The following is a 21,105-nucleotide window of genomic DNA, read 5'->3' as shown; positions in this document are numbered from 1 at the left end:
GGACGTTCAGTCAAACTGGGGCAATGGAGACAAATGGCATAAAGGGAAAAGCTACCTGATGCATGGCAGCCTGCACAGCTTACCTCTGCTGCCTGGCAACAGCGCTATGGAGACATCCATCATGAAGCCGCTCCCAAAAGATAACGTCTGGAGGCATTCAGCTAGTGGAGGTCATAAACACACCGTGGATAAGAATGAACTCACACAGCTGGGGTGCATTTTAAAAAGGCTGGCTGTTCAATGATTTCTGATTACGCATTACAGCTGCGTGAAATCTGATGTTCCTGTCTCACCTTCAGCGTGCAGATATGTGACGCATATTAAACGTGATGCATGTATTATTTGTTCAACTTCTAATGACTTTGTGAGCTTTCTCACGGGAAAAACAATGTTTAATAAAATCTATTTTGTGTTTCTGCTTTCCTTGTCTACATACATCAGAGCAGCACAAACTGCCAGGCTGTTACTGTCTGATGCTAAACCCACAACTGCTCAGCTCAATTATAAGTCATTTTTGGAAAAAGCATCTGGCAAAGGTATAAATGTAAATGCTCTCTGTTGTGTTGTTCTGCTGCTGTTGACACAAATTGGACCGTAACAACAAAAACAGCGAGACGTATTCGGTCGAAACATTCAGATTCATTACTCACAGAGCCAGACACTAAACGTGCTAATTTGTGTTTTTACCAACCAAATAGGTTTGCTGGCAAATATTTGGTGCCTCCCTGATGCAGGTACATGAAAAGAAACACTCTGCTCGCTTCTCACATTCAGGAAGTGCTCAGGAGTGATGCAGTCATCGAAAAACATCAGCATAATTACATCAGCAAACTATTTCTGCCTCAAAATTCTGCCTGCAATTTCCTTTACAGCCCGATTTTCACTAATTAGCCTTTTCACTATTCGATACAACTTCTGCTGAAAATTTACTGCTGACTGAACAATTCTTTCTTTTTAAATTGAGAGATATTTTGTCCTGTTTCATTTCCAATGATTTGATTTGGACTATATTTGGCTGAAGTGACAATCTGGATTAACCACGTCAGCTCTTTCTCTCACCCCAAACACAAACGGAACAGTGACTTTCTCTCCTGCTCGATCAGCCGGTATACTGTACACTACTTAATTGTAGCAGCTTCATTGTGGAATAGCTGCAACATCTTTTAGATTATCTACCTAGTACTGTAAAAGGTAGGTGAGTTAGATTAGATTCGATTCAACTTTATTGTCATTGCACATGGGTACAAGGCAACGAAATGCAGTAAGAATATAACCAGAAGTGAACAAATCATTAGTGAAATATAAATATATTCTATATATACACTATATTGCCAAAAGTATTCGCTCACCCATCCAAATAATCAGAATCAGGTGTTCCAATCACTTCCATGGCCACAGGTGTATAAAATCAAGCACCTAGGCATGCAGACTGTTTTTACAAACATTTGTGAAAGAATGGGTCGCTCTCAGGAGCTCAGTGAATTCCAGCGTGGAACTGTGATAGGATGCCACCTGTGCAACAAATCCAGTCGTGAAATTTCCTCACTCCTAAATATTCCACAGTCAACTGTCAGCTGTATTATAAGAACGTGGAAGTGTTTGGCAACGACAGCAACTCAGCCACGAAGTGGTAGGCCACGTAAACTGACGGAGCGGGGTCAGCGGATGCTGAGGCGCATAGTGCGAAGAGGTCGCCAACTTTCTGCAGAGTCAATCGCTACAGACCTCCAAACTTCATGTGGCCTTCAGATTAGCTCAAGAACAGTGCGCAGAGAGCTTCATGGAATGGGTTTCCATGGCCGAGCAGCTGCATCCAAGCCATACATCACCAAGTGCAATGCAAAGCGTCGGATGCAGTGGTGTAAAGCACGCCGCCACTGGACTCTAGAGCAGTGGAGACGCGTTCTCTGGAGTGACAAATCACGCTTCTCCATCTGGCAACCTGATGGACGAGTCTGGGTTTGGCGGTTGCCAGGAGAACGGTACTTGTCTGACTGCATTGTGCCAAGTGTAAAGTTTGGTGGAGGGGGGATTATGGTGTGGGGTTGTTTTTCAGGAGCTGGGCTTGGCCCCTTAGTTCCAGTGAAAGGAACTCTGAATGCTTCAGCATACCAAGACATTTTGGACAATTCCATGCTCCCAACTTTGTGGGAACAGTTTGGAGCTGGCCCCTTCCTCTTCCAACATGACTGTGCACCAGTGACCAAAGCAAGGTCCATAAAGACATGGATGACAGAGTCTGGTGTGGATGAACTTGACTGGCCTGCACAGAGTCCTGACCTCATACAGATAGAACACCTTTGGGATGAATTAGAGCGGAGACTGAGGGTCAGGCCTTCTCGTCCAACATCAGTGTGTGACCTCACAAATGCACTTCTGGAACAATGGTCAAAAATTCCCATAAACACACTCCTAAACCTTGTGGACAGCCTTCCCAGAAGAGTTGAAGCTGTTATAGCTGCAAAGGGTGGACCGACGTCATATTGAACCCTATGGATTAGGAATGGGATGTCACTTAAGTTCATATGCGAGTCAAGGCAGGTGAGCGAATACTTTTGGCAATATAGTGTATATGAATATAGAAAAATATAAATATGAATATACAGAATATACACTGATCAGGCATAACATTATGACTAATTTTGTTGGTCCCCCTTTTTGCTGCCAAAACAGCTCTGACCCATCAAGGTATGGACTCCACTAGATCCCTCAAGGTATGCTGTGGTATCTGGCACCAAGATGTTAGCAGCAGATCCTTTAATTTGCGAGGTGGGGCCTCCATGAATCAGACTTGTTTGTCCAGCACAACCCACAGACATTCTACAGACACGAGATCTGGGGAATTTGGAGGCCAAGTCAACACCTCAAACTCATTGTTGTGCTCCTCAAACCACCTTGTCAAACTTGCTCAAATCCTTACGCTTGCTCATTTTTCCTGCTTCTAACTTTGAGAACAAAATGTTCACTTGCTGCCTAATATATCCCACCCACTAACAGGTGCCATGATGAGGAGATAATCAGTGTTATTCACTTCACCTCTCACTGCTCATAATGTTATGCCTGATCGGTGTATATATGAATGCACAGAATGTGTGAATATTGTGTCTAATGGACACATTTAATTATGTGTATTACTTACAACTCTAAAGATTTTGGCAATAACAAATGTTATAAAGAAAAAAATTATAAAAATTATATCTTTATTTCTTTATTTATTTAACTACCCTGCATGCCTTAAATTGCCCCTTGGGGATAAATAAAGTATTTTTAATTTAATTGAATTATATAAACAATATATATTGCTGGTAATTTGTTAGCTAAAATTACTGTTGTGTATCATATAAATGTCTTCAAGTATCACGATACAACATTTCTTTCATATAAGCAGCTCTACTCAAATTTACCACTAATGAGTGATGTCCAGTCTCAAGCTTTTGTGTGTGTTTTCTAAAAACCCACCAGTAGATGTCAGACTTGAAACACTTCCAGCTCCTGAACCTCAAGCTTATGTTACATACTGGAACAGTGGTGTATTTTTATTTAACAGGTAGCACTCACCTTTCCCGCTGCTGTACATCCAGAGTTTAACGGTGGAGTCTGATGCTGTAGAGACGAGCAGCGAGTCAGAGGAAGACAGCTGTACGGCGTCCACAGCACACACAGGACCCGAGTGTCCTGAACACACTGCGGACGCAGCAAACTGGAACACACAACGGACAAAAAACAAAATATTTTCATAGTATCCAAATCTACACAGCAAAATGTCACTGCATGTATTCCGTTATACATCCATCTCCTACTGAACACACAGCATACACACCTGACCATGCTGCTCCTCCCACAAGATAACATTACTGTCAGAGCCTCCTGAAACCAGCTGTGTCTCCACACCTGCAAGAAGAGTGTCATAATTACTGCGAAAATCACACACACACACACACACACACAGAATAAGACACACAGAGTGATACACACTGAGTGATACACACAGTGAGACACACACAAAGTGAGAAAAACAGTAAGACACACTCAGTAAAACACACTCAATAAGACATACACACAAAGTGAGACAAAGAGTAAGACCCACTCAGTAAGACACACACAGAGACACATACACACACACACACACACACACACAGAGTGAGACACAGAAAGTGAGACACAAAGTAAGACTCACAGAGACACACAGAGTAAAACACACACAAAGTGAGACAAACAGTAAGACACAAACAGAGAGACACACAGAGACACATATACGCATATACACAGAGTGAGACACACACACAGAGTGAGACACACACACAGAGTGAGACACACACACAGAGTGAGACACACACACAGAGTGAGACACACAGCACCTGAGGGATTATTTTAACCATAATCAGAGCTCCAAAGTCAGAAATGCCCAACTTCCAAGTTTGACACTTTGGCTCAGTCCAATCTTACAATTTATTCTTAGACAAGTTATTGTACTTAACAAAATGTAAAGTGAGTTAAACTCTTTTAAACAAGAACCACATTTTTACAGTACTTTATTTTCTTAACAGTATTTAATTAACAGGTTTTTTTTCCCATTCAGTTTCCCTCGCTCACAATTTCAATCTTTAATCCTCCTTTTTATCTGCCATTGTAACATCTGCTATTTTCCTGTCTTTCTCACTCGGTGATGAAGGAACGGCTGTGAAACTCAACACTGAAAGCTCTTCATTTTGCACTGAAGTGTATTTTACTACTGCAGCACTGATCAAAGCTGAATCAACACACAGCATTTTTAATAAATAACCAGGATGAAATCTGACAGCAGGAAGTAAACTGGTGCTCACCGCAATCCTCCCTGTAAATCCAGCGCACTGTGTTCACCCTGCCACTGTGCTTATTCAGCAGCTCCACCACTCTCACCTCCTGCACAACAGAGTCAGAAAATAAGTGACACAGGTTTCAGATGTGCTTTCTGACAGATTCCTGACAGATAATAAACGCCAGGATATTTAAGCTGCATAATCACACAACAGCTCACAAGACTCAACGATGCTCGAAGAGTTTCCATAAACTGAACTATGTCTATGTAAATGAAACAGATATCAATTTACACTAACTGCTACTTTTAATGATTTTGGCCACTTATGACAGCTGAATTATTTAAACTAAATATCATAAATCCCTAAATAAATGAATTGGAAACATAATTTTATGTTTTATCATGACCTATTCTATTAGGTCTATTTCCTTTATAAGCCTGAATTACTACAGTGAAACACATTAAATCCCACCGTATTTTTTTTTAATCTGATCTTGCCCAAATTATTTTTTCCAAAATTAAAACCCAAACATTTTAATCTGTAAATGGAATTTTACATAATTCTTAGTTAGGTTTATTGCTTTAGAAGATATTTGTGAAAAGGGTGGATTATTTATTTATTTATTTTTTTAAATCAAATTTAATATTTAATAAACATGTATTAAATATTTATGAAAAGAAATATTTTTTATTTAAAAATACTATATTTATATTTGTTTATTTTATATTCTATTAACATATTTCTATATAAGTATTTTTAAAAAATGTATTAAATTGAAAAAATATAAAATAAGAAATAGGTGTTTTACTAGAAAAAAAACTTTTTAATAATAATTCATGGGTTTTTTTAAGAAATGACAGTAAAATAAATACTTTAACTGTAAAAAAAAAAAAAAAAATCAGAAAATTAGATTTTGGGTATAATCATGGATGAAAATACAAACTGCAAATTATGAATATTTATATATTTTCCACAGCTTTTTGCCAACATAATAATTGATTTTAAGAACATTAACCGTCAAAGATATGCTCTTGTTGTTGTTGTTGTTGTTGTTGTTGTTGATGAGTTAAATTACCCATAGGAAAACCTGAGATTTGTGTGTCGTTGTAAAACACAGCTTTATGTATATAACATCTCATATACGTATAACATTATTTACATATAAAATAGCTATATAACTTAGCTTCATGTATATAACATTAACTCATGTTCTCTAGTTTGCTATCAGAAGTTCAGAGGCAGAATGAGCTAACATGCTAGTTCACCAGGAGATGCCGCACACATTAAGTAAAAAGTAAACTCACAAAGAAACGCAAACTAAAGCCAGTTACCTGTGGATCATAGAGAGCGACTGAATTACACGATCCAAAGGCGATTAAATCCCTGCGGCTCCAGGAGAGAACGTGTGGGGTCCGGTTTGCACAACACGCTACATGGCATGTTGTCATTACGGGGGGCGCCATCTTTGCTGTCAGTAAGGTTGCCAGGTCTGCAAAAGAACTTGGCTATTTCAATTGAATGAAAAGAATAACCCCAAACCATATCAGTAGTTTTTTTTAAACTCGATATCATGCAGTTATAGCCTTATATTTAACATTAGTCTTATAATTGATTAATTCATCAGTAGTAACACAATATTTCAGAAATAGTTCTTCACATGAAATGTTGTATATACTACAAAAATAGTAAAATAAATAAATAAATAAATAAATAAATCTTTTCAGTAGTAACGTAACTGACGTAACTAAAGTTATACATTAACGCATTAGTCAATTAATTCACTCATCTCTTCAAATTAAATAACCAATCAAAAGCAATATATGTTGGAAAAAAGAAAACCAAACTAATTAAAAAATTTCAATCTGGCAACACATCGATGTGTAAAGGCGAACGCGCACCTGGCTGTATCCCAAACGGCTGCCTAGTAACTAGTTCGGAACACTATCGAGGGTGTTTACAGTGTTACATTGTAGCCAAGCTAGTACGTTGACTTAGACACTCAGTTTTTGATTTGAAACTCAGCCTCAGAACTCTTATGCTTCATAACTATTGCCTTGTCAGTTATTTTATTTTCTAATAAGTCTTCCGATAAAGACAGACAGGTAAACAGTTATACGTGTAGTTTATTGAGAACGTTTAAAAGCGCATTTATATTGTTATATTATAAGCTCGATGTTTTCGCCCGGTCCCCAATGAGGGTAGGACACAGTGTGCAGCTTGTTTTGTGGTCCGTCATGGACGCCGGTGTTTGTAGGGTGTTATAGTTAGTGTTCGGTGTTTGCGATGGAAGAAACACGTGAGAGAGCTCCATCTGTGATCGATCGCTATTATACACGATGGTATAAAACAGGTAAGATCAGCTCACTTACTTGGGCTGTGAGCATTGCTTTACTGAATAATTCTGACTTTAAACATTGTTGTGGATCGCCGCAGTAACTTAGATTCTTGAGTTCATGTCGCTCTTATACAGGTTTGTTTGTTACCAGGCTTCACGATTTTTGGTGCAAATGTTTGTACTTTACAGGTTGAACTGGGTTTTATTGAGACAGTTGACAGTTTAATCATGCCACGAGATTTACAAGTGTTGATACAGTAAGTGCATGAGATACAGAGCATATATTGCTTAAAAGGTAAAAAAAAAAAATGCGTTTTGGATGCTGTGTTGAATAAAGATTCACAGACAAGCAAAGGCACTTCCTGACCAAAACAAATATACTTCAATACTCTTGTGCACATGTCTTCAGATTATACCGCCTCTTGATGATGCCCCTTGGATATTGCCAAAAGTTTTGGGACACCCCTCCAAATCATTGAATTCAGGGGTTGGGCTTGGCCCCTTAGTTCTAGTGAAAGGAACTCTTAATGCTTCAGCATACCAAGACATTTTATCTATTATCTGGGGATGACCCCTTCCTGTTCCAACATGACTGCACACCAGTGCACAAAGCAAGCTCCATAAAGACATGGATGAGCGAGTTTGGTGTGGAGGATTTTGACTGGCCTGCACAGAGTCCTGACCTCAAGCTGATAGAACACCTTTGGGATGAATTAGAGTGGAGACTGCAAGCCAGGCCTTCTCATCCAACATCAGTGCCTGACCTTACAAATATGCTTCTAGAGGAATGGTCAAATATTCCCATAAACATACTCCTAATCCTTCCCAGAAGAATTGAAGCTGTTATAGCTGTAAAGGTCGGGCCAACTCTATATTACATTCGTGTGCATGTAAAAGCAGACTTCCAAAAACTTTTGGCAATATAGAGTTTCTACTGTCAGTTAACACAGAAAGTGAGAATTTCTTGAATAAAACAGAATAGCTGTTTTTAACTGACCTGCTTAAATCTGTAGACTATATTTGTTATATGGTAGGTGCTGGTAGAACAGAAATCATTGCTTAATTACCACAACTACTAGATCCTAGACAAATTCTTTTTTTTTAAATATAATATTAAACTTTTATTCAGTAGTTTAGTCAGGTGATAAGAAATCTAGAAAATATAGTTACCCTACCGATATGAGCAGTGTTTTGGCTGTGGTCAGAGCAATGTTAAAAGCCAAGAGAAATCAGAACATCCTTGTAAAGGTTTACAGTATGACACTAGAGAGGAGGTGATGACCTGCGGTTGAATCTCCTTCAGATATGAAAGGCAGATCGTGTGAAGACCATTGCATCCTCCAGCACTCAAACAGGTAGATTACTGAAAACAATTGAATATTTTTTGTCATACATTTTCAGTATGATCTGACAGCTTTTTTAAATACAGGATCTGCATCATCACTCTTGCCGAGTCTCACCCCATCCTGCAGCAGGGCCGCAAAATCAAGAGCATCGATTACCGCATCAGTGACGGGTGCAGCCGCCTGAACAACAAAGTATCAGGCAAATCTAAGCGAGTAAGTCATTTTTCCTATTGCAGCAATATACGGTATTACTGTAGTGGCTAGAAATATACAAAGTATGATCGTTATCACTGATTTTTTACAGGGTGGTCAGTTCCTGACAGAGTTTGCGCCGCTGTGCAGAATAACATGTACAGATGACACTGAGTACACCATCTTCAGGTGAGTTATATACATACTGATCAGGCATAACATTATGAGCAGTGAGAGGTGAAGTGAATGACACTGATTATCTCCTCATCATGGCACCTGTTAGTGGGTGGGATATATTAGACAGCAAGTGAACATTTTGTCCTCAAAGTTGATGTGTTAGAAGCAGGAAAAATGGGCAAGCGTAAGGATTTGAGAGAGTTTGACAAGGACCAAATTGTGATGGCTAGACGACTGGATCAGAGCATCTCCAAAACTGCAGCTCTTGTGGAGGTGTTCCCGGTCTGCAGTATGCAGTGGTCAGTATCTATCAAAAGTAGCCTTTAAGTCCTGTAAGTATCCTTTAATTAAGTTGCGAGGTGGCCTATGGAGGCCCCACCTCACTTAAAGGATCTGCTGCAAGCATCTTGGTGCCAGATACCACAGCATACCTCTAGTGAAGTCAGGGCTGTTTTGGCAGCAAAAGGGGGACCAACAAAATATTAGGCAGGTGGTCATAATGTTATAGCTGATTGGTGTATATCTATCCTGCAAAGCTCTAAGGAAATCCATCTGCTTTGAGCCATAGTTTGAAGACACAAAGTTACACACACTAGTGATGTGTTGAGAGCTGGCATTAAATAAAAAACAGCCTCTCTGACACCTCATACTAGATATTGCACAAATTAATCACATGTTAAAGAAGCTCAGCTCTGTTCCTTGTTTGGGTTTTTTGTTTCACAGCTGTATCAGAGGACGCCTCTTAGAAGTTAATGAAGATATTCTGAAGCATCCTGATCTGTTACTGGAAAAGGTAACTCTAAAACTTTTATGAAAAGTAAAATTATTACCAGGTTCTCTCTCTCTCTCTCTCTCTCTGTCTACATGTTATTCAGAATTTTCTAATAATAAAGCCTGGACAGAAATGGCAAAGATACAAAAACATCATAAATATCGTTTTGGTTGGAAATTGTTGGTGTATTGAGGGTGTGGTTAGCATGTGTGCCTCACATCTTTGGGTTTGAAGGTTCAATTCCCACCTTTGATTGTTCACTTTGGGCTTCATGGGTTTTCTCCTGGTTCTCCAGTTTCTTTCCATAGTCCAGACACATGTAGTGTAGGCTAACTGGCTCAAAATTGTCCGTAGTGTGTGTGATTGTTCCCCAGTAAAGAGTTATCCACACAGGACACTTTAAAGATTTCTTTTTCACACAACACTACCTTTATACAAAAAAAACATGTTTCTAAATTACAACCTTATATCAGTGGCATCCATCCACAAACTGCAAGCTGCTTTCATGGCTAAAAAAAGTGAAATATTTGAGCTCATCTATCCGCTCCTCTTACTGTAGAGACGTGAGCTGCATTTTGTAGATTGCTCACAGGAAAGTCTTTTACTAAAACCCTTCTAAAGAGCTTGTTATGGAGGTTTAGGAGTTGATAAAACCACAATAAACAATTCAGAAACTGTGATTACCTCACACTCAGTGTCCTTATGAACCCTTTATTTGTTACACCCATGATAACACTTAATGGGGTTTTTAACTGCTGATGTATTTTGAATATCCGTTACCCGACTCGTGTGCTTCCACATCCATCTGTCTCACTGGCATTTCCCCCTAGGTGACGAATGCATTCTTTATATTTATGTATAAAATGTTCTCATTTCAGAGAAAGTGCTGTTTGTTTTTTAAATATTTAACATCTCTTAAAGGGTGCCAATAATTTTGGAGATGCCTAGTATGTTTTCGTAATATAATTTAATAGAAACAGCCAACGATTTCCACTTATCCTTTGACTTGAATATAAGAGATTTATTTTCCTTCAGTACAGTCCGTGTTGATTATTTGGTGTTTTGTTGTTTGTTTAAATGACAGTAAACATTTTGTTGATCCTCTCTCGAGCAGCCTTCCACTGACGGCTATATAGCGGTCATCTTACCCAAACTGGAAGAAAGCAAAACTGTCACCAAAGACCTTCTGACCAGAGAGCAGTATGAGGACGTTGTCTCTAAACGAAGTACTCAAGTGCAAGAGTCTCTCTGAAATCAACACAAAGTAACAGACGTGACCTCAAGCGAGAAAGAAGACGTTTCAGATGTGACATGAACCAAGCCTAAAGGAAACTCTTGTTATATCCAGTATATGTTTATATTTATTACTATTTTCTTGATTTCTAATATATAGTTTTGTACTGGATGAAATATAAAAATAATTAAAAGCCCACTTAATTATTTGACCATTTTTGTTCCTCTGTAATTTTTGTTTGTTTGTTGTTTTTTGGGACTTGCCAATACAGGCTCAGTTTGGTTATTACATGATGTGTATATTAATATTACTATTTTGTGCACACACATAATTTTGTAAAAAAAAACAAAAAAACACAAACACTGTCCACAATTTAAGAAAAATAATGTATATTTAGTCTGTCTTTGTTTAACAATCATACAACTGTCAAAAGGATCCAAATGATCTGAAACTGCTTTCAGTCAGCTTGATGGTTTCTCAGTCATCACTAAAGCACAATTACGAGCGTGTTCTGAAACTTCACACGTGAACATGTCCGCTTTGGACACATCACTCGGCTTCCGGTCGTAACAAGTGAGGCAGAAAGGAAACGTAAGAACATGCCGTCGGCACCGAAGTACGCAGCAGTCACGTGCTTTGATTTGGAGAAAGTCTTCATCCTGATTGTATGGAGTTAACTGTAGCAGAGCTCGCCGCAGCGCTTTCACGTTTCAAGTAACAGTACGAATCACAGTGACCTACAGGACAGTCCGTATGAGGAGGCAGTTACTGTCACTACAAGCACACAAACAAAATTGACTTTTAATACCCTAAATGTTGCTTTGATGCTCGTTCTTCAGCGTTGATTTTTGGGAACAGAGTCATTTTCGGCACGTTGAAAACGTTAAGTCTGTGACTTGGTGCCTCACACCCTGGTGCTGACGGCCTGAGAGGTGACGGAAGCTGGACTTATTTGGCGTCAATGTATACATGAGGCAGATGCATTAAATACAGTGTGTCAGTGTCCTATGCTAAAACAACTGAGGATGATTTCACTTATAGTTCAAGCTATTCTCTTAACATATCACTTGTTGAAAAATAGAAACTCTGTCTTAGTGGTAGCTTTTTAACAGCAGTAAATAGCAGGGCAGTTTGGAATTGAGCCCAAAACATGCACGGATTGATGTAAGGAAAAAGAAACGTGTATATGTGGTTTATTTTCTGTGGAGTCCAAAAGTCTTCAGAACTGTTTTTATTTCATTACTGCTTCCGAATTGCACGTATATATACAGTATGTACACCGATCAGGCATAACATTATGAGCAGTGAGAGGTGAAGTGGATAACACTGATGATCTCCTCATCATGGCACCTGTTAGTGGGTGGGATATATTAGGCAGGAAGTGAACATTTTGTCCTCAAAGTTGATGTGTTAGAAGCAGGAAAAATGGGCAAGCGTAAAGATTTGAGGGAGTTTGACTAGGACCAAATTGTGATGGCTAGACGACTGGATCAGAGCATCTCCAAAACTGCAGCTCTAAGTCCTATAAGTATCCTTCAAGCACTTAAAGGATCTGCTGCTAACATCTTGATGCCAGATACCACAGCACACCTTCAGGGATCTAGTGGAGTCCATGCCTCGACGGGTCAGGGCTGTTTTGGCAGCAAAAGGGGGGGACCAACACAATATTAGGCAGGTAGTCATAATGTTTTGCCTGATTAGTGTGCATAGGGTATATATACAGAGAGAGAGAGAGAGATACGTCGCATTTATTTTTTGTATTGGGTAGATTAAATCTGTAACTTCCTGTAAGCTAAATTTTAGCATTTATCCCCAGATGACTGCATTAATAAACGTCTGATACTGAACTGAAAAGTCAAAAGTGCAAATAGTTAAAATTGTCCGATCCTACAATAAAAATTCAACAAGCTAAAAAATAAAATGTGGAGATAAAAGACAAAAAACGAAGAGTTTTCCATTACCAGTATTAAGATTCTTATTTTATATCATAAAACAAATTCTATAATCTGATTGGCTGAGCTGCATTCAAAGCCAAACTAAAGTCCAGCATTAATCCTGCATTCATGCAGCAGGATTTAAACTGATAAAATGTTTTAAGATCACTCGTACCCATGATCTCATCACTGTAACATGACCTACTGTGACTTTCTTCTAGATTATCTGACTCTAAATCGCATATTGGTGCCATCATTTCTTTTTAATTCTATCAGAGTTCAGTGAAGTATAACCTGGATTGTTAAATATAATTCATGAAATGTATTCTGAGATAAAAACAGTTCTTGGTAAGAGAGACTTTTGGACCTTATTGTACGTGAGTAGTGCAGCAGGAATGCCAGGAGACACTGCACAGCGCAAAACATGTGACAAAGCAAAGTGTGTGTGTGTGTGTAGAATAATACTCTGGGTTTCATTAGCTCTGGGCTGTAAGGGCTCTGAGCTACTTGCTCTCTAAGAAGGTGAGATTGGCCATGTGCTGCTCCAGGGGTTTGACCCTGAAGCCATTGGAGCTTTTGCCATTCAGTGTGTCTTCTTTAACTGGAGTGTGCTGCCTCTCCCTCCAGGCCTGAGGCGAATCCAGAATACTGCACTCTGATTTACACTGACAGGAAGAGATAGAGACCAAAAGCATGAGCAAAAATATTAAAGCTGTTATCCATATCATCATCATCTTCTCATTTTCATTGTTATGTTTAAACTTACATGTAGGAAAATGACAAAGTAGCTGCCTTTTCATATTTTTTTAGTATAATATACAGCAAGGTGTGCCTTTAAGGCTTGAGTGTATTAAATATCTCTCCTTTATGAGCTCAATATTCTCAGCAAGTCTGTTTCAGACCTAAAATTAAATGAATGATGTGCTGTCTTTCTTTGTCACAGAGAACTGTCAAAGTCAATTTATTATTGGGATTTTTCATTTTTCAGAAAATGTATGAATAAATAAAAAAAATTAAATAAATGTATGACATTCAGCTTATGTTTTTTTTTGTCTTTCTTTCTTTATATTATGTTGCTTGAAGATATATCTTGTGAGTGTTTAACTGCTATTTTGAGATTTGTATAATGAGAAATCTCCATATTTTTGAAATTTTATGAAAATATTCTGAATGTACGAATTCTTTTTCTCACATATCCCAGCTGAGGAAGTTGGGGTCAGAGCACAGGGGCAGCTCTGATACAGCGCCCCTGGAGCAGAGAGGGTTAAGAGCCTTGCTTAATTGCCCAACAGTGGAGCTTGGTGGTTCTGGGGCTTGAACCCCAATCCTCCAAACAACAACCCCGAACCTTAGCCACTTGAGCCACCACTACCCCATAAAAAATTATTGTACTATTTCTTGCATTCAGATTGCAATTCGTTTTAGAAAATGTAATGAACTTTATGAATATATAATGTAATATCAAAATTAATGTAATATCAAATATGTAATATCAGAATTAGACCCTTCATCATTATCATTATCTGTCTCTCCAGTAAATATTATAAAAGTGACACACTGTTTATAGAAAAGGTGAAATCAGTTGCATGGATCGTGTGTATTGCATTACTGCATGAAAAACCTGGGCATGTTGTAGAAACCTCTGCATGCTGTCTGGTCATCATACCTTTCTGATGAGTTTATTACACAGCGGTAGGAGAGACCCCACCACAGTCATCACGCCTTTGGTGTTGTGTACAGTCATGTCCACCTGCGCAAAACCAGATGTGAAACAGATTGATTGTTCGATGGCCAAGCTTTCCAGAAATACATTTAACAGCGCTGTTGTTTTGGGCCATGTTTCAGAAAAGCAATCATGTCCACCCTGAGACAACAATCTTTACTTCCTATGACAGATGATCGGCGAGGCAGGACGGCTCACGTGTAATTGTTTTCTCTGCAGCAGCTACTATATAACCTTCCTGAATGCCGCAGGGGAGGCACTGAAACATCACGGTCTCGCTTCCTGTTCTGAACATAAACTCCAGAAATATTGGGGTGAGCATACGAGGTGACATAAGATCAAATTAGCACTTTAAATCCTGATTTGGAATATTTCTATATTGATTTGAATGTTTGACAAAATCATTGTGCTATCTAGAACCAAGTCCTGACAGATGCAGCCACATTTCAGACTGGAATATCACCAACACTTTACATTAACAGTACCTGAATAATCCTGCTCCAATACCTGAATTAATATTTACTTATACATGAGCTTATGATGAGATAAGGCACGTACTAATCACAAACTAATTCATGCATTAGCTCTTCATTAGTTCATGATTAGTACACGCCCATTATATTAATCAGTTATTAGTGCAGGATTATTAATCAGGTACTGTTACACTTATCAGTATTCATATTCATGAAACTACCAGCGACAAAACGTCCTCAAAGCATCAATGATCCATCAGCAGATACTGAAAGAGCATATACTGAGGGTGATGGCACACAGGATCAACTTCTTATACTCCAATTTCTCTCATGATGTGATATATTTACAGGTTTTTACAAGTTTTAACTTGGTTAAATGTATCAGAGTATGAAATGACAATAAAACTAGATAAATCAAGATGTATAATACCTTGTAAAAATACTTACTACCAAAGATTTTTGTTTTGTTTTTTGTTTCTTTGTTTTTGTTTCTGGAACATGAGAGATTTGAGACTAATGTAGATTTGTGCATTTTTGTTTTGTATATTTTATTTCGGTTTAATCCAATTGTTGACTGAGTAGAAATATTTAATACTTTTTAAAATACTTTTTTTTTAAATTTGTTTATAATAATTATAAGATTATTAATAATCATTGTATAAGAAATATTTATATACAATAATACAAATAGAAATAAATGTATTATTTATAAAATAAATACAAATAAGTTTATTATTATTAAATAATGAGAACATATTAAAATAAAAAGATGTATTATTAGCTATCTTAAAAAAATAATATAAAATAATAATAATAATAATAATACTAATAATAATACTAATAATAATAATAATAATATGGTGTTTTTAGATTAGTTCTTGTGTGGTCTTGGCAGCATGTTACCTTCTGGAACGCAGCACTCTTGCCCTGGACAGGAGTCTTGGCATACACTTGTAGCTGCTGGCAAAAAGCTGCCAGCTTTTCTGTCTCAGACGTCAGGAGCATTTTCTCCTCGTCCACCAGCTTTGAGAAGAAACACAACTATTTCATTACTTCAGTTTAATAGTCAATTTTGTCAACTGCTGTCAACATAGAAGAGTCAGTAGATTATGTTCTGTACCTGACAGAAAAAGCTACACAGCTGTAATAAAACATCACCAAATGTGCAGCAGCCTGAAAAAATACCTCTCCCATAGTCACATTCTGACATTTCTACTATATATACACACATTTCTGAAAACTTTCCTGCTTGGAAAATGTTTTATTTTTCATGGATTTCATCCACAAGTAATGTTGTATGTTGGTTACTCCGAAAATTGAAATGTGGAAAAAACAAACAGTTAAAGATTCCTCTCTAATTCCACACCACACACCCATTAAAGTCATACTGTATTCATATCAAATTCATCATATTGTATCTATTGCTGTATTTGATGGATGGATGGATGGATGGATACCCCTGTTTCATTTTGTTTTTATTGTAATTGTATTCTATTCTATTCTATTCTATTCTATTCTATTTTTAGGACAAGGGACAGTCTGTGTCAGTATGATGTTCGTGTGTGACCAATAAAATTTTAATTTGTCTAAAAATAGCTGCTATTTATTGATTTATTGAAAATATTATATGTTTACGACATATATAATCACTTTGCTCATATTTAACCTCCACCCCAGTCTAATCACCTGAAGTAAAAGTCCCACACTGCACTGAAACTGTTCCTGCTTCACTCTTACATCAGTGCTGAAATAAATTCTCATTAATTCAGAGAGTTATGTAATGTTGGCCACAATTTTCCATATTTCCATTAGGTGGTTAAAACATTTTAAAACTTTGCCTGCTGTCGTCTGTACGGAGTGTCTAGGCGTGCTTCTTGTTCTGATGATGACGTGACTGCGGAGATGCATTGCAGACGTTTTGACAACCAGTTTCTAAGCACAAATGAATTTAGACTTAGACTAGACTTATGTCTGTTTCGGCATGCAAAATCTTTAGCAAAGCACGACATTTACTGTGTGAGGAAACCACACTTAGCTAGTTTTAGACAGACTGACTGCTTTTACTCTCATGTTTGTTAAACTTGCTACATTTTAATTACTGAAAATGTATATATTTTTGCAGAAAGCTGAGAAAAGATTACAAAAGATTATTCTGCTGAGATACTGTATATTAATGCTTGCATAAAAGGAGGAATATTAAAATATATTAGATATTAGAATTCTGACTTTATTAAAACTACGTAAAACAATCATCAAAAATGGGGTCATCATTTTTATAAACTGATTATAAACACTAACTAAATATCGCACTAACATTTGCCACCACATTACCACACAATTTTTATTTAAAAGTTCCTCAGTCCTACACGGTGAGCTCCTTTAACACACTGTAATGCTTCTACAAAATCCTAATCCCAACAACGAGCTGAAAACTTGAACATCTTGTATAATAATGGGAGAGTTTAACAAGTGCATCACAGAGCAGGCCTGCAGTAGGTTATTAATGAGCAGGGGCTGTGCCGAGGAACCAGACAGGGCATTTACGATGAGCCCAAGCTTGTCCCGAGCACACAGGGTTAGTTAACGCTGATAGCTGCATCACACCTCTGTCTCTGAGATAGATGACAGTCATTACAGTCCTTCATCAGGGCGGGGTCCTGAAGGAAAGTGTGAGGGTAATGGGGTTGGATTTGAGTATGTTTGAGAGATGAATAGTGCTTTTTACCTGTAAGGAGAAGGACTGCAGAAAGGAGCACAGCTGGAGACCCAACTCTGATAGAAGCTGCAAATAAACAGGAAGAGTTTTAATTAGACACAATCATAATCTCAACATACCGTCAATATGGTCTAAGGAGATCTTGTCTAAGGAGAGTTTTTGGGTCAGTAATACGCAATTATCCAAATTTTTCAGTCTATTAAGCACTACATCTGGACAATTTGTCCTAGCTCTAAAAGGACATATAATTCAGCAGAGAGAACAGTCTGTGCTGTTCTTACATCAATGTTATACTAATACCTTTACTGACAGTCTAATATTCTGTCTTTTTTTTCCAAATTTATTTTATATTACTTGAATTTAACCAGTTATTAAATTCCACAGAGCTGTTAAGTTCTCCATTTATTTGACTGGTCAGATGCAGTGATTATTAATTTAATTGGTGACATTTTCTGTGAGCAGTTATACATTTAATATTTATAGTGTCAGTGTCTTGTAATACTGAAAGATGAAGCTGTACATGTATGGCTTTTATAACGCACGTAATAACTTTTGTGGACATGACGCAACATGAAACATAACTATAAATAAAATATTACACAGCTTACAATTATGAATAAATTGTAAGTATTGGTTAATAGCTGTGGTGTAGGAGTATTTGGGATGCTGGGCCAAATCGTACCACACACTCAGTGACTATTTTTCTAGAACATCATGATCCGTGGTCTTGTATTCCTTATCTGATAGATACCATTAGACTTCTATTAAAAGTAAGTCAAGGATGAACATACTTTTTTGCTTTTTTCGCAGTACAGGGACCCATGTGGTAATTTTTGTTTATGTTCCTCACAACAGTGTAGCTCAGCAGTTGTAGTAAGATGTTGGATGACTGATCAGACAGTTCAAAATCCCTTGAGCAGGGCCCATAACCCTCAACTGATAGCAGAAATAAGATTTACATTTCTGGCATTTGGTAGACACCCTTATCCAGAGAGACTTACAATTAATTACTCATGTTTTATACAAGTGAGCAGTTAAGGGTTAAGGGCCTTGCTCAGGGGCCCAGTAGTGGCAGCTTGGTGGAGCTGGGATTCGAACCCACAACCTTTTGATCCAACAACTTAAACACTAAGCTACCACATCCCAAGATGAATATAAGTCGCTCTGGATAAAGACATCTGCCAAATGCCACAAAAAGCAATTAGAGATTAGATTGAAACATTTTAAAATTTGGGTGAATAAATTTCATCTGCTTTGAAAACACTGTAATATTCACTGCATTTTCAACTTTTTCCTCCTGTTAATATTTGCCTGTTAAAATGATGTGCTATGAAAACTTGATGGCTCATCAATCTCACTATATATTGGGAAGCAATACCGATCTTGACTTCTGGGTCATGAACCAAATTATTCTGTGGCATATTAACAATCCCCCCCCCATCAGATTAGTCTTTCTTAACCTGGTCTTCCCTTAGGAAATGCAGTGAAAAACTTTTAGTATGACACCATAGATCTCTGAAGCATATTAATCAATTGCAGAAAGTTTCTAAATGATCAAGTTAATCCTCAGAGTAACGAGCGAGTCTTATTAGCTGTGAAAGACTGCGCGCTGTGTGCTGAGGCTTTTAATGTCCTTAGCAGAGCTGTTTATTATGTACCTAAGCAGATCCTCTCACTCTCCCAGGGCAGAGCATGTTGTGGGGAAGGCTGGGAAGGTGGCTGTAGGCCAACAGCTCACACTACCATGCTCAGCAGTTTCCCCACATGCTCTCTGCGGAAGCCCCGGGGCCGAAGAGTGAGATGGAGCATCTTACAGACAAACAATGACGGCTGCTTTTAATAACATATTGATCTGTCTTTACCAGGGACTTCATCCATCTTAGTGACCTGTGCTGAAAAGGAAAACGAGACAGACAATTGAGTTTGATGACCTGCCTCAGCTTGGTGGAAGAGGTCCAGAGTGGTCTTCAACAGGCCTTCCCCCCTTAATCACACACAAAAAGACTGAGAGTTAATGGAACATCCATTCATTTTTAGCACTGAGCAGTTAGACAAGAGAAAAATACTAGGAGACAGGAGTGGACATATCAGTAACCTGGACACCCGGGACAAACCGGTTGATTCCCACCGATTCCTGCATTACACATGCTGGACATGATGTCCAGTAAAATTTGTTGTTTTTTATGTGGATTAATTAGCATGAACAGTGTATGAGCAATATTTTTCGAGAATCAGGGACATGCAGTTATGTGGAAAAGTGAACTAAAATATAATTAGTAAAATAAAGTCCTGCACAAAGCAGTTATAAAACTCCTCTACAGTCAGCTTGTGGTTAAATGTTAATTTAAAAAATAAAGATTTTAGCCAAATCCAAATATGTTCTACCTGTGATGTGCATGCAACATATCACAGCTGAAACATTAGCTTAATGTGATGTGCTAATTTAGAAACTTTGTTCATTTGTTCAACACTCATTCATTTGATGGGGATCTGAATTAAAGTGCTAGTTAATGAGCTCGTACATATGTTAGTATATTACATCCACTACCACTTGTCGTTCAGGTTTCCAGGCAATCACATCATGGGTGTGAGCAAACACAGTGGAGATTTCAGATACCACATGAGCTATTAGTTAATACATTTATGCTGACAAGCCAGCTGACATTCTGGCTATATTCTAAAAAGGCAGAACAATGTTCCTTACCTGGTAAAGAGGTACATGGAGTATGCCATGCTGGATATGCTCTGACAATGTCGGACCACTTCGTGCTCCTGATTCTCCCAGCGCTCCAGCTCAGCATCCACATCCGAGGTAAGAAACCGAAGCTCCTGTCCCAGCTTTGTGATGGTGGTCTGATCCTGACCGCCACAACACACTGGCCCCTATTGGAAAAAACAACAGCAACCAAAATAATGCATTTTTTTTTTTTTTTAACTCAATCTGCTATTGTTATATTTATATAAATAAAAAAATGCCTCTTTGCTCCCATATCGGAAAATGCAGATGTTCAACATTACCCAGGTTTGAAAACAGCTTTCACTTTTGGCCAAGCATAAACTCTCTGTGCAAACAAACTGTCACTCAAATTTATTTGCTGTACCTCTGTGTCGAGCCTGGCTGTCTTTGGAGTCTTCAGATTAGCCGAGTGCTTCTGAGTCAAATTGAGCACAAAATTTATTTCACATAAGTTTACAAATTTTAAAAATAAATGAATGGGTAAATAAAAGTAAATTTCTACAGATAAATAAAGGTTAGTGTATACATATAATTCAGTATGTTTAACGTGTTAATAAATCAAAATGTGCAGAATTACAGATACTCTTTGCACAGTGTAAACTCAGTGTATACACTGTGCATACACCGATCAGGCATACCATTATGACCACCTGCCTAATATTTTGGT

The 21,105-nt window shown here is 37.9% G+C and overlaps 3 protein-coding genes across 5 annotated transcripts in view; 1 reads left to right on the top strand and 2 right to left on the bottom strand.

Annotated features, from left to right (window-relative positions):
• Nucleotides 1-6,275, bottom strand: part of elp2 (elongator acetyltransferase complex subunit 2) — a 30,140-nt gene extending 23,865 nt beyond the window's left edge. Inside the window, exons 1-5 of the mRNA XM_058378130.1 lie at nt 6,131-6,275; nt 4,824-4,902; nt 3,821-3,891; nt 3,559-3,700; nt 84-161 (exon numbers count right to left, since the gene is read on the bottom strand). Of these exons, the coding sequence (XP_058234113.1) occupies nt 84-161; nt 3,559-3,700; nt 3,821-3,891; nt 4,824-4,902; nt 6,131-6,262 (502 nt within the window). The 5' untranslated portion in view covers nt 6,263-6,275. The remainder of the gene's footprint in view (nt 1-83; nt 162-3,558; nt 3,701-3,820; nt 3,892-4,823; nt 4,903-6,130) is intronic.
• Nucleotides 6,276-6,879: 604 nt separating this feature from the next.
• Nucleotides 6,880-11,067, top strand: abitram (actin binding transcription modulator). Of its 2 annotated transcripts, XM_058377729.1 has the most exons (7): nt 6,880-7,149; nt 7,324-7,391; nt 8,438-8,489; nt 8,564-8,693; nt 8,785-8,861; nt 9,573-9,642; nt 10,736-11,067. In XM_058377729.1, exons 3-7 carry the CDS (start codon nt 8,440-8,442, stop codon nt 10,871-10,873), a joined length of 465 nt encoding a protein of 154 aa, XP_058233712.1. In that variant the 5' UTR covers nt 6,880-7,149; nt 7,324-7,391; nt 8,438-8,439; the 3' UTR covers nt 10,874-11,067. The 2 variants fall into 2 exon arrangements, with proteins under 2 accessions (XP_058233712.1, XP_058233711.1); XM_058377728.1 differs by lacking the exon at nt 7,324-7,391 and having other exon boundaries at nt 6,897-7,149.
• Nucleotides 11,068-11,222: 155 nt separating this feature from the next.
• The window catches only part of ctnnal1 (catenin (cadherin-associated protein), alpha-like 1), a 66,292-nt gene continuing 56,409 nt past the window's right edge, over nt 11,223-21,105 (bottom strand). The window contains exons 13-19 of one of the 2 annotated variants that reach the window (XM_058377727.1): nt 20,803-20,850; nt 20,406-20,584; nt 19,637-19,685; nt 17,711-17,767; nt 15,889-16,008; nt 14,456-14,539; nt 11,223-13,454 (exon numbers count right to left, since the gene is read on the bottom strand). In XM_058377727.1, the coding sequence (XP_058233710.1) occupies nt 13,293-13,454; nt 14,456-14,539; nt 15,889-16,008; nt 17,711-17,767; nt 19,637-19,685; nt 20,406-20,584; nt 20,803-20,850 (699 nt within the window). In that variant the 3' untranslated portion in view covers nt 11,223-13,292. Of the gene's footprint in view, nt 13,455-14,455; nt 14,540-15,888; nt 16,009-17,710; nt 17,768-19,636; nt 19,686-20,405; nt 20,585-20,802; nt 20,854-21,105 lie in introns of both variants that reach the window. The other variant, XM_058377725.1, reaches the window with a different exon arrangement.

The sequence above is a fragment of the Hemibagrus wyckioides genome, linkage group LG24 (assembly GCF_019097595.1).
Source record: "Hemibagrus wyckioides isolate EC202008001 linkage group LG24, SWU_Hwy_1.0, whole genome shotgun sequence".
NCBI lineage: Eukaryota > Metazoa > Chordata > Actinopteri > Siluriformes > Bagridae > Hemibagrus > Hemibagrus wyckioides.
This window is presented reverse-complemented; position numbering and strand designations above follow the sequence as displayed.